General features: G+C 45.6%; 2 protein-coding genes across 11 annotated transcripts in view; one reads left to right on the top strand and one right to left on the bottom strand.

Moving 5' to 3' along the window:
• The window catches only part of fryb (furry homolog b (Drosophila)), a 56,399-nt gene extending 50,576 nt beyond the window's left edge, over positions 1-5,823 (top strand). For 8 of the 10 annotated variants that reach the window (XM_018755300.2, XM_018755297.2, XM_018755296.2 and 5 more), the window contains 7 exons: positions 575-724; positions 831-929; positions 1,050-1,133; positions 2,551-2,568; positions 3,587-3,697; positions 4,014-4,204; positions 4,359-5,823. In XM_018755300.2, coding sequence (XP_018610816.1) covers positions 575-724; positions 831-929; positions 1,050-1,133; positions 2,551-2,568; positions 3,587-3,697; positions 4,014-4,204; positions 4,359-4,617 — 912 coding nt within the window. In that variant the 3' untranslated portion in view covers positions 4,618-5,823. The remainder of the gene's footprint in view (positions 1-574; positions 725-830; positions 930-1,049; positions 1,134-2,550; positions 2,569-3,586; positions 3,698-4,013; positions 4,205-4,358) is intronic. The other 2 variants (XM_029251454.1, XM_018755292.2) reach the window with 1 other exon arrangement.
• Positions 5,562-7,651, bottom strand: zar1l (zygote arrest 1-like). Its single transcript, XM_018755301.2, has 4 exons — positions 6,903-7,651; positions 6,549-6,641; positions 6,345-6,419; positions 5,562-6,246 (listed from the first exon to the last, which is right to left on the bottom strand). Exons 1-4 carry the CDS (start codon positions 7,560-7,562, stop codon positions 6,103-6,105), a joined length of 972 nt encoding a protein of 323 aa, XP_018610817.1. The 5' UTR covers positions 7,563-7,651; the 3' UTR covers positions 5,562-6,102.
• Between the last annotated feature and the right edge of the window lie 7,423 nt (positions 7,652-15,074).

Here is a 15,074-nt window from a genome sequence, read left to right as displayed (position 1 = left end):
TAGCCTGCATATAAACAGTCACTGGAGCTGTACGCAGTGTCAACCTCTCGTGATTGAGCTGCACCAGTGTCCAGTGATAAAATCCCAGGAGGGGAAAACAGGAGCAAGACGTAAAGTCCTCAAAAGCCCGAAACCTTGACAATGACCTGTTTTATTGCTCAAATGGTGGATGAGATTACACGGTGTTCAGAAAAATGATTTGTCCAACCAAGACTGAGAAAGTAGCAGATATTCGCCCTTGATCTCGGAACATGTGTGAATCTTTGCAAGAGAGCATTTAAAAAGTTCTGTTACACAGCAGGAACGACATGGTGGAATAACAGGAAGCTCTGGGGTATTGGTTCAAATGTGGGTTTGAAGCCGGCTTAGTGCCGGTGTCTGATCCCAGGGTATATCCTGCCTCGTGCTGTATACTTCTGGGATAGGCTCTGGTCCACCATGTCCCTACATTGGACAACCAGTTTTTGATAATGAATGAATGAATGAATTTTGCACAGTACTTTTGGATGCAGCTGACTCTGTTGATCAACCTCACGTTTGTGAGCCCATGACTGAAAACGTCCTTGTCCCTTAGTATATTCAGAACAAAGTCTGCACTCTGACACGCGATGCTGCTGGCTACCTTGGAGATGGACTTCGAGGCATAGGGTCAAAGTTTGTGAGTTCGTCCCACATGCTGACATCCTGCTCTGAGTGTCCAACTCTCTTCGTTGACGCCGATACGGTGAGTGGCTCTTAATTTGTAGGGCAAAAGGAGACATGGGACATTTGGGAAGACTTAAGCAATGCGCTGCTTGCCTCTTAGCCTCCCCGTTGTATGCCTCATCCAGATCATCTCCTATGGTTTGCTGGAGAAGATGAAGTTCAGCGTGCTAGAGCTTCAGGAGTACCTAGACACGTACAACAACCGAGAAGAGGCCGCCGTCTCGGTAAGTCCCTAGATGAATGCATCTGATGAGGAACTAAATGAGTACATAAGTTAATGTTTTTACATGGTGTTTTCTTTATACTTATAAGTCACTCCATCCAAATACCGCTCTTGCCCCCAGTGGCTGCGGAACTGCAAAGCCACCTTTCCCCAAGGCCCAGGAGATGGCGTGATCACTAGTCAGCCAGGCGATACTGAAGAAAAGGTAGGGGATACCTCTGGCAAGCTTGCTGAGCTATGTCCCCAAGTATTCATTCGTAGCACCTCCTCTAGGTCTTGTTGAGGAAATAGCACAAAGGACACTGCTGCGATGAGAAGGTGTCACTTCCCCCCCTTGCTTTATGCGACAGAAAAACCACAAGGCACCAGATGTGTAACATGTTCTTGACTGCCTTCTACGTTACACTCATAGAATTCAGGAGTTATGTATAACTAAAGTACCTTTGAAATTGATGCTAACAACGGTCACATTCCTTCTAGTGAAACAGTTTATTTAACTTAAGTTTTTGTGTCAGTAACCAAAAAGGATATTTTTCTGATATTAAAATATTGTGGACATAGAAAGATAATTGCAATGTTTTATGGTTATATTTTGAATTAGATTCCAGTTGCATTAACTTTTTACATCTCTTCCAAACAATCATACTCTGGTAGCTCTGTGAGTGAAATACCTTAATTTTATTCCCCTATTGCCTCCCTTGGCATCACATATCACACATTGCATTTGTCTAGCATTGCTGGAATGTTGTCTAAGCATTGCACTAGTGCTGCGACAACAGCACAGGAACAGTGCAAGAATGTTTACTTGTCTTCCGTTGACACTTCTCACACTGATTTCCACATTAGTACTGTGACTTTTGAACTCTGCTGGGAAGGAGTGCAGACTCCCTCAACTGGCCCGGTCCACCTGAAAAAACAAGGCACAATAAAAGGCAAAAGCAGCCTTTTCAAAGACGCCTGTTCAACATCTGTTCATTACTGACCTATGATATCATTTGACCTTGAGTTAAAAAAAAACAGAGTACACAACTCTGGTACTTTCCCTGGTGGTTCTCTAATCTAATGACATAGGAAATCTGAAGGAGGAGGTAAAGCCCCTTTATTCACTAAGGCTTATGGCTCTTATTGTTGACCTAATCCTAATGAAGCTCTGAAAACACAAAGCTGGAACTTAGGCCTCCAACCATTCAAGGTATTTCATGGTAACCCTTTGACTGAAAAAATGAAGCAGTATCATTTCTATAGGGGTGACTGTAATTAGAAAATGTTCTCAAGCCTCAGTGGATATATTGGCTTGACCTTCCCCCAAAAGGTTAACTTTAGGCAGGCAAGTTTCTCTGCAGAGTGCACCAGTGACAGGGGAGAGCTACTGTATGTCTGCTTTCCTCTTTTGCATGCAAAGGGGTGGAGTTTGCTTTTTCCGACCCTGCCCTTTCTACACTCCTGTGGGTGACAGTCCTTCTCTTGCACGTGTATGCAAAACCGTAACATCTGTTACTGACTACAGCTACAAATGTGCAGTTATTTTCTAAATGGGACTGCTCACATAGTGTATGCCCTGCACCAAGTCTCAGTGTTTTCTTCTCATCTCTTTCTTGTCCTCTGACACGCTTGCTGTGTAGCAAATGGAATCTCTTGCCGTAAGTGTTTTTTTAACCTTTACCCTGCCCGTGATCGTCTAAGTGGTACGACACTATGCAACATTCCTGTATAAAGAAATTTCTGCCTCTATTATTTTTTTACTTAAGGAGTAGTGGGTACTGCTGGTACCTCACAGCTTCTAGGCTTTGGACCTGGGTTCTAAATCAGCTCAGTCTGTGCAAAATTTGCATGTTCTCTGCATGTTTGTGTGGGTTTCCTGCCACAACTGAAAGGCATTAGCTTCATGTGAATGTGTGATTCTAAACGGCCCCATGAGTGAATGAGTGTGTGGTTGCCCGGCGATTTATTCACATCCTCTCCATGGTGTTCCATGTCTTCTGACCCTTTACTTCTGGGATAGACTCCAGACCAGCAGAACCCTGCACTGAACAAGCAGTTATTGATAATAGGTGGATGGATTGTTTTTAATTATCATATGCAATATAATTATCATTACTCAGCTTGTTTAGCATAGTGTTTTGTCCTGGACTGAAGACAATAATGTGGTTTGTAAGGAAGGCTCTGTCTGCTGCACACATAACCTCGTTGCAGAGGGCCATGGGTAATGTCAGGGTTGCTGCAAGTTAACACGATGCATTCTGTGATCTCTGGATTGTATATTGAGTTACCCACATCACCAGGATATCTGGTAGCTGAAGCCTGCTGCAGTCTCCCAGCCAATGCAGATTTGAAGTCTCTATTCACAGCTCTTGACCCAGCACGCACCGCATATTACCGGGGTTACGAGCAGCGGTATTTCTGTTGGCTGCCGTGTTGTCGTCTTGCTGCACTGCTGTCATTTGATAGTTCCGAAAAAGAGACGTACATTAAATAAGCACTGCCTTACGAATGTGTGTATTGCGAGAGATCCTTGCCAAAGGGCAGAACTCCTCGAGGGGAAATTCCCTGGTTAATTAAAAAAGCACATTCCTATTGATCGTTTTGAGGCGGATGTACATTGACTGCTGAGAAAGAGGTGTGTGGTAACTAGCATCTCTGTGATTGGACTCCATCCAGCAACTGGAGCTCTGCCAGCGGCTCTACAAGCTCCACTTCCAGCTGTTGCTCCTCTTCCAGTCTTACTGTAAGCTGATTGGCCAGGTGCATGCCATCAGCACCGTGCCGGAGGTAAGGGCGTACTTACACACCACTTGCTCTTCGGTGCTGACGCTTCTCTGGCGCCTTATCCTCTCTCCGTCTCTGTCTCACTGAGAAATAAGGGTAGATAATCATACATGGCCTTTAATAGTGAGATGTCAGGAAAGGACTGTTTATGTTGTTGCGTTCTTCACCTGTCGTCTTTCTTCTCTCCAATGGCTGTAGTTCATAGAAACACAAAGTGTGTTACACATTAACTCCCCGAGCACCAGCTACAGTGGCACTACTCATTATTTTTACTCGATGCTGCCATAGCAAATGCAACTCTCTTTTCCCTCTCCTCCAGCTGCTGAACATGTCCCGGGAACTCAGTGAACTGAGGACCAGCCTCAGGGTGGCAGCTGCTTCAGCGGAGGCCCAGGTGGACCACGCAAGCAGTCTAGAGTTCGACTCCTCTGAGGCTGCCGTGCAGGCAGTGCTGGAGTGTCTGCGGAGCAGCCAGTTGGCCACCGCGATCCGGCATATCCGCCAGTGCAGGTGAAGGCTGACATGGCCACCATTTCCAGTTAACCAGCTCTAGCAGTAGAACACCTGAAGCCCTTTGGTGAAAGGCATGGTTAAAATACACTGTAGAACAACAGTCTACTGACCATGTCTTTGGTGCCACTTTTTTTCCCTTCATGCTGCCCAGGACTGTTTGGCCAAACGACATTTTCGGCAGCAGCTCAGAAGATGAGGTCCAGACACTTCTGAACATCTACTTCCGGCATCAGACTCTGGGCCAAACAGGCACGTTCGCCCTGGTGGGCTCTCGGCAGGACCTGACTCAGATCTGCGTTCAGCTCATGGAGCTCAACGGGGAAATCCGAGACATGATCCGTCGGGCTCAGAGCTATCGGGTCGTCTCAGCCTTCCTCCCAGATTCTGGCACATCGAGCACAAGCCTTTGAAAGGAAGAAGCGGTGTGCCTCGTGCCAGCCCCCTCTCATCTGGGGAGGTTGTCATTGCTGTCACACCAAAAGTTTGCCAATTGCGTGAAGAAGCTGGGTGACGCTACCCAGTCTTCAGTCCGCTGTGGCAAGGGATTAGGCCAGTGTGAAGAGGTGTTTCTGCTCCTTTTCTGTGTTGCTGGACTGGGGAGCAGCATAGCGAAATGATGTACTTAAGAGTCACTTGACTAAAAATAAGATATTTAATATTAAGGAGATTCAGACAGCAAACTCCACAATCATGAGGGATGAGGACAGCAATGTGGGCCAACAATGTACTTGAACACTTCAACAGACATTATACCAAAGTTACGGCGGCTTATTTTACTTGTGCAGATGGATGCTGTTTTAAACTACTTCGGGAGAAATGTGCAATGATTCACTCAGTTGAATGCCTTTCAGCGTGGTCGAAAAGCATGTTTGGAACTCTTAAGTTTGGTTACTTGAATGTGTGCAAAGATGACTGGTGAGATTACATAGGATATGTTGCTGTTACTTATAAAAACCTGTGCACATGTGAATCGGTTTGTGCCAAGAGTATTGTCTGCTGTACACATTTCTTCACATACATCTTAAACTACTTAAAGCAACTGCTTCTCAAACTGGGTACTGGCAATGGCCATTTGGTCACTTAGTGGAGCGATCCTAAAATTTTTGTATTGTAGTGTTTGCCTTCTACCGTGTATGAGTTCTGTTATCAGAAAAACCTACATCCATTAGTTTCATAGAATGAAACTAATGGCTAAGCATCATGTGGTTAGGAATTGAATTCATTTTGTATGTAAAACCTGGAGCTTAGCTCACATGGATTTCATACTTGTAAAATCCATTTTTGATTTCCTGTTGTGAATGTTTTTACCCTGCAAGTATCATTACATGCAATGTGGTAGAATTCCCTTTTAAACCCATCTCTTGAGTTCAGCCATACAGTGCAATGACTTTCAGTCAACACCTTGTAATCAAGCACTGTTAAAGTACAGTTGTAGGTCCCTGCTTTAGAGTGTCTTTACTAGTGGAAGACAAGGAAAAGACTGCTTTCTTTACCTATTGTGTTTCACCTCTCTGAGGACTGAGGGGGTGGGTATATATGGCCAAGCCTGATCTTACCATCGCCGGTTGAGGAATTTCAGTACAGCTCTGCAATCATTAAAAGGGACACCACTTAAACTGCTTCAGGGTCATTTTTATAGGTCTTACTGAGAGAAGTGCTCTATTAATAGTTTCAGCATGAGTTCTCCTCCTGAAAATGGCACCACTTCACCGCAGGAATGTGCAAACACCTGAGCCTATTAGCCACCTCTCCCCTTTTAGTGTTTACCAGGACAGCTAGTCTGCTTTAAACTCCCTTTATTTACAGTCATACAAAAATATAGCTTTGCCTCCGGGTGGATTTCCTGCATGTCGTAAAAGACGTAGAAAAGCTGAGTACAAAAAAAAAAAAAAGGATCAGACGATGTACTTGAAGCTGTAGGTGGTGTCGCAGGACAGGCGCTTCCCTTTGCAGCGGCCGCACAGGTCCTGGCGGTGGGGCCGCTTCATGTCGATGTGCCGTTGCTTCTTCTCACAGGAGCACCGGGTCCGACCGCAGCCCTGCGGGAGAGCGCGTGCGCACAGGTGAGGTGAGGGGAGGGGAGGGCCCGATCGACCACCACCACATTACCAACATAGCGGGGAGCGCGGACCGATACCTGGCACTGGATCGACTCCACTCTGTACGGATTGAACCCGACCTGGCACTTGCGGCAGAGCTGCTTGAAGTACACCTGTCGGGGAGAGCAGCACGCGCAACGCGGTGTTACACAAAAAAAAAAAAAACAATCGAGCTTGCTAGTAGTAGGCAGGAGGTGCCGGAGCCTAACCCGACATCGTGCGCGCCGGCCATCACGCGGTACCTTGTTGGTTCCCGAGATGCACCACACGTACGCGCTCTCCCATCGGATGTTGCACTGACTGCAGTGAAAGAAGCCGTACTTCTGCTCCAGAAACTGAAGAAAAAGGCCCGATCAACAACACAGACTCACACGGGGAGAGGGATTCCTGTACAACAAGTTTCGTACACAGCTACTGCGTGGGGGGGGGCATACATTAAGCTTCCTGGCGCACGAGACACGCCCCCTTGTTACACATACATGATGTCGGAATTACACATCGAGCGTTAATATTTGTGTAATCAGAGCGCTTCGACACACAGCAGCTCCACGATAAGGGTTTTTGTTTTCCCTTCTAAACGGACCCGAGCGACTCACCTGGAAGTTGAATTTCTTCGACACCTGGCTGAACTCGGTGCTCTTCGGACGCGGCTCCTCCGCCGGAGACACCTCCTCGCCCCCTTTCTCCTTCAGCTCATCCTGGCGCTCCTCCTCCTCCTCCTCCTCGGCGCCGCGATCCCGCTCCTCTCCCGGCTCCACCGAAGCGCCGTCGTCCGCACCTGCGTCCGCGCCGTCCGGCAACGTGAAGAACCTGCGGTCGAACACGGGCGAGTAGATGGCGACCGGGCGCGAGAAGCGCACGTTGTTCACCGGAGTACTGGGCATGAACTTGTCCTGCTTCGGATCCGGGCTCGGCGGCAGCTTGGAAGAAGAAAGCCATTTCTTCTCTCGATAGAAGAGGGTCTTGGGACCGAGGGAGCACTGCACCACGGCGTCCACTCGCGGGTTCACCTGCACGCCGAACTCCTTGGTGTTGGCTTTGCGCAGACGAGGCGCCAGGTTCGGGTTCACCTGGGACAGAATGGCCCGCAGCTGAGCGCGCTTGCACAGCTCCAGGTAGTCGGCCGGCTCGGGGCCCGGGTACGCGAGCCCTTTCTTGCTCCAGCTCTGCTGCTTGCCTTTCTGATTTCCGAAGGGGTATGGGCCGCACCCGGGGTACATGTTGTAACTGTACGGCGAGAACACGAACCCCTCCATGATTGTAACCAGCCGCCAGTGCGCATCCAGAGAGCGCTTATTAAGAGCGGCCCGGCGCCCTAATTGAGTCCACCAGATGGAAGGTGATTACAGGTAACGGGTGACCTCAGGCTTCCTTGTCATACACACCTTGTCAAGTATAAAAGTAGCATTTAATGGTGTGTGGGTGCGGTGATGATTATAATAATAATAATAATAATAATAATAATATTATTATTATGTACTATGGTAATTTGAAGGCATAACTTATTATAGTGCAAGTTACTATGAGCTCATTGATATGCACATTTAAAAAAAAAACATTTATTAATTTTTCAGCATAACAAAACAAGCATACACACACACACACACACAAACATTGTCTGAAACCGCTTGTCCCATGTGAGGTCGCAAGGAGCCAGAGCCGAACCTGGCAACACAGGGCGCGAGGCCGGAGGGGGAGGGGACGCACCAAGGACAGGATGCCAGTCCGTCGCAAGGCACCCCAAGTGGGACTCGGACCTCAGACCCACCGGAAAGCAGGACCCGGTCAAACCCACTGCGCCACCGCACCCCCACACAAAACATGCAACTTGGACAATTTTTTTACGCTTATTTATTTAACAGACGCATTTCTCCAAAGCGACTTCCAACAGGTACTACGTAGTGTTATCAACCCACACACCTTATTCAGCGAGGTGATTTACACTGCTAGATACACTACTTACAATGGGTCACTCATCCATACATCAGTGGAACACACACTCTCTGTGTCACTCACACACTATGAGTGAACCTGAACAGCATGTCTTTGGAGTGTGGGAGGAAACCAGAGCACCCAGAGGAAACCCACGCAGACACGGGGAGAACACGCTAACTTCACACAGCCTGAGCAGAGATCAAACCCACATCCTCTCACACCACCCAGGCACTGTGAGACAGCAGCGCTACTCGCTGTGCCACCCATTTTTCAGGAGAAGAGGTAAGAACTTGGATGAGAAATTGAATGAGTAAAGCACTTGCATATATCAAATGTCGTCCGCTCATCAGAGTGGTTGATCACGTGCACATTTTCCAAAGACAGGACATTTTCTGTTTTTAGTTTCAACTGAAATGGGGTCCATTTGAATAAACAGGGCAGTTTGGATATTGGGTAAACTATCCAGCTATGAACCAGAACAGGAAATAAAACTTGGCTGATAAATACATGTCATGAAAAAAATATACAAACAGCATGAATGAGCAATGTACAGGACCCCCTCATATAACACACACACACCATCTGAACCGCTTGTCCCATACAGGGTCATGGGGAGCCAGAGCCTAACCTGGCAACAGAGGGCATGACTGGAGGGGGGAGGGATACACCCAGGACAGGACACCAGTCTGTCAGTGGGATTTGAACCCCAGACACACCGGAGAGCAGGACCCGGTCCAACCCACTGCACCACCATGCCCCCCCTCCTATAAAACAGGAATTATAATAGTTCAAAAAGGTTTTTTTAACCAGTCTTGTGTGGAAAGTAAATTTCTGTGTGACTTTTCATCACATATATTACTTTTTTCAAACATCTTGAGTGTTCATTTTAATTATCATTATATACTGTATATATTATAATAATTTGCTTTTGACAGGTGGCTTTGCCTGGCTCACAGTCATCGTTTCCGAGCAACTCTGAGCTTAATATAATGATGGCTCCCCTGAAATATCCTCTGCAATAATCCCAAGCAAGTGAGTGAAAACACGCTTCTTAATTCTTCTAATCACAATAATGAAGTTTCAACAGAATGTTATTGCCGAAGTTGTGTTTTTTAAATACACATTACACATTGTCACTCCTTCCTTCTTCTTTAGTAGGTTGTATCAGGTTTTCATGTAAAAAGGAGGTTCTTGGACCCTCCAATCTCTTATTTCATGCTGTTGCACACTGAGACATCAGTGTGAGTCACATAAGGGCTTGTTTAATCTTAAAAGTTATTTGTCTGATTAATCTAACTTGTATTAAAATCTTCTCTTTCATAGTCCCATCTTGAGTTGTTGCAGTTTTTGAAGTCACATAAAAACCACCAGCATTTTGTTTATTATTTTATTTAAATGAATGTCATTGCAGGGGGGTGCGGTGGCGTGTCGTGGCGGGTTTGGCTGGGTCCTGCTCTCTGGTGGGTCTGGGGTTCGAGTCCTGCTTGGGGTGCCTTGCGATGGACTGGCGTCCTGTCCTGGGTGTATCTCTCCTCCTCCTACAGCCCTGCGCCCCGTGTTGTCGGGTTAGACTCCGGTTTGGTGCAACCCCGCTTGGGACAAGTAGTTTCAGACTGTATGTGTGTGAATGTCAGTGCAATTATCCATTTTGAAACAAAAGAAAGTGAAAACAATGTCTTCTGTAACCATATAACCTACTGCACATTTCTATACTTCCTTCAACCAAATTTCTAAGAGATTTCAGGGTTTTTCAGGGAAAGTCGTCTGCAAACGTTATTTATAAGACATCCTCTTAAAAGCATTTTCAATATGCTGTACCCACCCTCAGTCAGCTCGTTATGCCGGGCTAAGCTCAGGTCTCAATCATTTGTCCACAAAAACTGACTGAAATGATGACATCTGGAAAATCTCTGCTATTTACAACACTTGTTGGCCTTCTCTCTTTATATTTCCTCTGTCTGTTCCTCTTTTGCACCTCCTCCTGATTCCTGTAGTTCTCAGAATGCTGTTACCAGTGATGTCATGGCAACGAAGTTCTTGCATATCTTGTTTCTCCCTCACGTGAACTTACACTGACTTACTTTTGTCTCGGTCTCTCCTCTTTCCAGCTGCTCATTGTGGAGGTGATGTTGCTGGGTTATTACACTTCTTCCTAGTCTTGAAGGTGACAATAGTGGCAAACTAATGAGTTAGTGTAGTGAAATCCCAAACCAGAATATTAAACATTGGTTAGTCTCTCCACTAAGACATTAAAACAATGCTCTTGGTGTCAAGTATGTTATTAGCTGTTTTGTGTATAATGTATGGAGTGTTGGAGAAACCTACTTCAGCCTGACCATTGGCCTGAATTAACATTTCATATCTGATAAATTCAACTTTTTTGTTAACATTCTGACTCATGCCCATTGCCTTGTCAGCTAAATGAAGTAAATATATAAATAAGCATTGTAGGATGTGTGACAAGTGTAGCTTTCACTTCTTGGAAAAGCCATGGGCCAAAGGCAACAGAGGAAACAGTTTATCTAATGGTTACAGACACAGATATGAGACCTGAAGATTCACCAGTCGATATAATAACAGAACCTGGTGTAGTTCACTTGGAACAAAGCATTGCGAGGTCACTGGGAAGTGGAACAATGCCATGATCCAGGTTTACACTTGACAGGTAGCTTCCCAGTGTCTGCCCTGAGCACGTTTGCACAGACAGTAATGATGAGCTGCCGCAAATGAAGTAATGAGGGCATTATTTAAGGCAACTTACCCAAGCTTAACAGTACACAGAAAAATACAGTATTGTACGATATTACATTTATTCATCTAGGTGATGCTTTTCTCCAAAGCAACTTACAATGTTAAGGTTACAATTATTTACCTATTTATACAGCTGGGTAATTTTACTGGAGCAATTCAGGGTAAGTACATTGCTCAAGGGTACTATAGCTAGAGGTGAAGCTTGAACCTGCAATCTTTGGGTCTAAAAGCAGTCACTCTAACTACTACGCTACCAACTGTCCCCACTTGCATCCCGTTCACTTTGAATGGTCTCTGCTGTAATGCATGGTCACCTTTGGCTTTTAGTTGTAATTTCACTGGATTCTAGTATCTTGCACCTCTGTGCTGTTCACATGGCTCCATCCTCCTGTCAGTTGGCTGCACTATTTAAACTTAAGTTGCTCCAGTACAATATGGATGGAAGCACTATTGAGTGAAGGTCAACTCATAGTGACCATATGTAGGGTTTTCAACGTGAGTAGTTTGATAGCGCTTTTCTGGGGGAATGCGGACGCAAGGAAAAACATAAAAACTCCAAACGGGACTTGAAGCCCACACCTAAAGAGCAGCTTAGGAGCAGTAAGGCACAAGTTTTACCTACTGTCTCATTCCATACTGCTGGACAAAATACTGAAACTGTCAAAGACATTATGTCTTGTTAGATATCAGTTGAGTTGAACTAATACCACAGGCCTTTGGGGTTACAAGGTGGCCTCCATCTCCAGGATATCCCACCATGTCTTTTGTGTGACAAATGCTCCACTAACCCTGTTTCTAGTGACTAACTCCCTTGGATCAGGTGTCCAGAACAGGGCAGTTTCCTGCTTTCAAGGGCTGAAACAAGCTTGTTTTCCTTTTTGTCTGCTTACTAATGAATGCTAAGCAGTCCTAAGGAGGATCCATAGGTTCTGGGTTGCTGTCTCATGCTGTATTTTTGTTGGGTCTGGCTGTTTATTCAGAAATGCGCAGGTCAGTGCTGAGGTATGGAAATGCCCTGCCCTTGTTATGGCCGAAGCTGGCACCGGAAGTAGGGTAACAAGTTCGCGATCCCTCAATATTAATACAAAGTAGCTGGCTCATGTGTACAAATTATGGGGGTGTTTTTCTGGAGAAGCTGTACTTCACCCCTTTAGCAGACTAGCATTCAGTACACACACACACACACACACACACACACACACACACACACACACACACACACACACACACACACACACACACACACACACACACAATCTGAAACCACTTGTCCCAAGTGGGGTCACAGCAAACTGGGGAGTAACCCAGTAACACAGGGCATGAGGCTGGAGGGGGAGGGAACACACCCAGGACAGGACAGGACAGGACAGGACACCAGTCCATCACAAGGCACCCCAAGCAGGACTTGAACCCCAGACTCACAGGAGAGCAGGCACAGGCCAAACTCCATGTGCCACCACACACCCCTAGTATTCACTACTTTAACAATAACATACTTATATTTGGGGGGGGCGCGGTGGTGCAGTGGGTTGGACTGGGTCCTGCTCTCCTGTGGGTCTGGGGTTCAAGTCCCGCTTGGGGTGCCTTGCGATGGCCTGGCGTCCTGTCCTGGGTGTGTCCCCTCCCCCTCCAGCCTTACGCCCTGTGTTGCCGGGTATGCTCCAGTTCCCTGCGACCCTTTATGAGACAAGCGGTTCAGAAAGTGTGTGTGTGTACTTATATTTGTAGTTTTGTGTTAAAGGGGCAAAGCACTCGGATTGTTGCAATAAAGCAGTTTCGCCAAGCAACACAGGTTTCATATTACTTTTGTTCTGTATTCTCCTAATTTGCTTCAGCTGTATACTTACGAACGTGTCCTCTGCATTAGAGGTGTATGTACTGACATACCAGTGGAAAAGACCATTGTACTGTATGTATTAAGAAACAAAGGAAAACTGTGAGTCTATTCTGTTCTTAGAACAGGAAACATATATTATTGACCTGTCAGTCCCAGGACATCTAAGTTGCAAATTATAAGGAGAAAAAGTGGTTTCGGAGAAATGTGTTAACACACACAGGATATACATGACAGAGCAGAAAGTAAGCCAATATAATATTGCTATGTGTGTCTCAGTTCTCTACATACAGTTACACACACATAACTTATAGACATAAGGTTATAGTAGTTAGCAAGGGTGGTTACGCAGCTCTATCTAAGAAAACACAAAAAAATAACCAGATCGACCAAAGCTCATTAAAGTTATCTCCTAATATTTTTCTTTCAGCTCTTGAGGTAAAAATATATTTGTGCTGGTGTCTCACAGCTCCCGGGCTGTGTCTCCGCACGTGGGTCTGAATCTGGATCTGTCTTTGTCAAGTTTGCATGTTCTCCCTTGTTCATGTGACTGTCCCCTGGGTGCTCTGGTTTCTTCTCACAGTCCAAAGAAAGTAAATTGCTGACTCTAATTTGCCATTAGTGTGTATATGTGTCAGTGACATTACATTGTCCTTTGATTCAGTGGAGCCCTATCCAGAGTGTATCCTGCCTCATGCATCGTGCTTCCAGGATAGGCTCCAGACCACTGTGACCATGCACTGTAGAAGAGGCTATTGCAAACGGGTGGATAAATAAGTTACATTGTAACAAACTGTTTTAAACATTTCCACAATGCAGCTTTTAATATAACACCTTTCTCTAATTAGTGTCAAGCAGGTGGCAAAAATAATATAGTTTATGACAAGAGTAACTGAATGTGTTAACGGTTCTTAAAACCGCAGTAGCAAGGAACAATTTAATTTTCCTTTATGTAAGTCACTATATGGAAAGCCCACATCACCTGAAACCACTTGTCCTATATGGGGTTGTAGGTAGCCAGAGCCTAACCCAGCAACAGAGGGCATAAGGCCAGAGGGGGAGGGGACACTAGTCCATCACAAGGCACCCCAAGTGGGACTTGAACCCCAGACCCACTTGAGAGCAGGACCCAGTCAAAACCACTGCACCACCATGCCCTACATAGAGAGCCAGGTGGTTTAATGTTTGTCTAGCAGCATTAAAGTTTAACTGAATATTGCTAAACTGTGATCATTTAGAGATTTATGTATCAGTAAAATAAAAATCAATTGTATGTGTTGAGGGGGCACGGTGGTGCAGTGGGTCGGCCCGGGTCTTGCTCTCCAGTGGGTCTGGGGTTCGAGTCCTGCTGGGGGTTGCCTTGTGGTGGACTGGCATCCTATCCTGGGTGTGTCCCCTCCCCCTCCGGCCTTACGCCCTGTGTTGCCGGGTTAGGCTCTGGTTCCCCGCAACCCTGTATGGGACAAGCAGTTCAGGAAATGTGTGTGTGTGTGTGTGTATGTGTTGATGTATAGGAAGGTAAGACATTAACTACCGCAAAGCAATTGTTAGGCTGCATTTATTAAAAAAACTTTAATTTAGAGAATAGGTATCAGAAATTCCAGACTAAACTCTATAGAGATTAAAATGTAATCAATACTACGTTAAAACACATCTTCTTGTATGTTAGGTTACGCATACAATTTTAGCTGTAAACTTACATGATTAACTACCTTTTCCTAACTTAATTTTTACTCTCATAAAATCAAATGATCAAATATTCAGTTAAACTTTAATGCTGCCAGACAAAAGCTAAACCCTTATGTGAAAATCACAAGACAGGAGCTTTTTCGGGCTTACAAACATTTTCAGCACGTCAGATGAGGGAAGCTTTAGTTTATGTACATGTTGTAATGATGACGTATCATGGTGGAGACTAAGGGGTTGCTCCGCCCCCTCGGTCCTTGCTCCCGCGCGCGCAGGCTGATATACTTGGCCGTGTACACATTTTGTGCCTCGCACGTTTTGGAGATTACTTTAATGTTGTTTATTTTATTGTAAGGACAGCTGTGTGAAATATGTCATCCATAGTTGCCTACAAGATATTAAAAAGAAGAGCTTCCTTTGTCCGTGTCCGTCTGGATTTATATATATATAATTATACGCCTTTCTGGAATCCACGTGAGGATCTGGGCTAACTCATTTAGCCGGATCGTTACAATGTACATTTAATAAATGTATTCGTTTATTCTCTTTTCTCCAAAGCGAC

The sequence above is a fragment of the Scleropages formosus genome, chromosome 4, assembly GCF_900964775.1.
Source record: "Scleropages formosus chromosome 4, fSclFor1.1, whole genome shotgun sequence".
Classification (NCBI taxonomy): domain Eukaryota; kingdom Metazoa; phylum Chordata; class Actinopteri; order Osteoglossiformes; family Osteoglossidae; genus Scleropages; species Scleropages formosus.
This window is presented reverse-complemented; position numbering and strand designations above follow the sequence as displayed.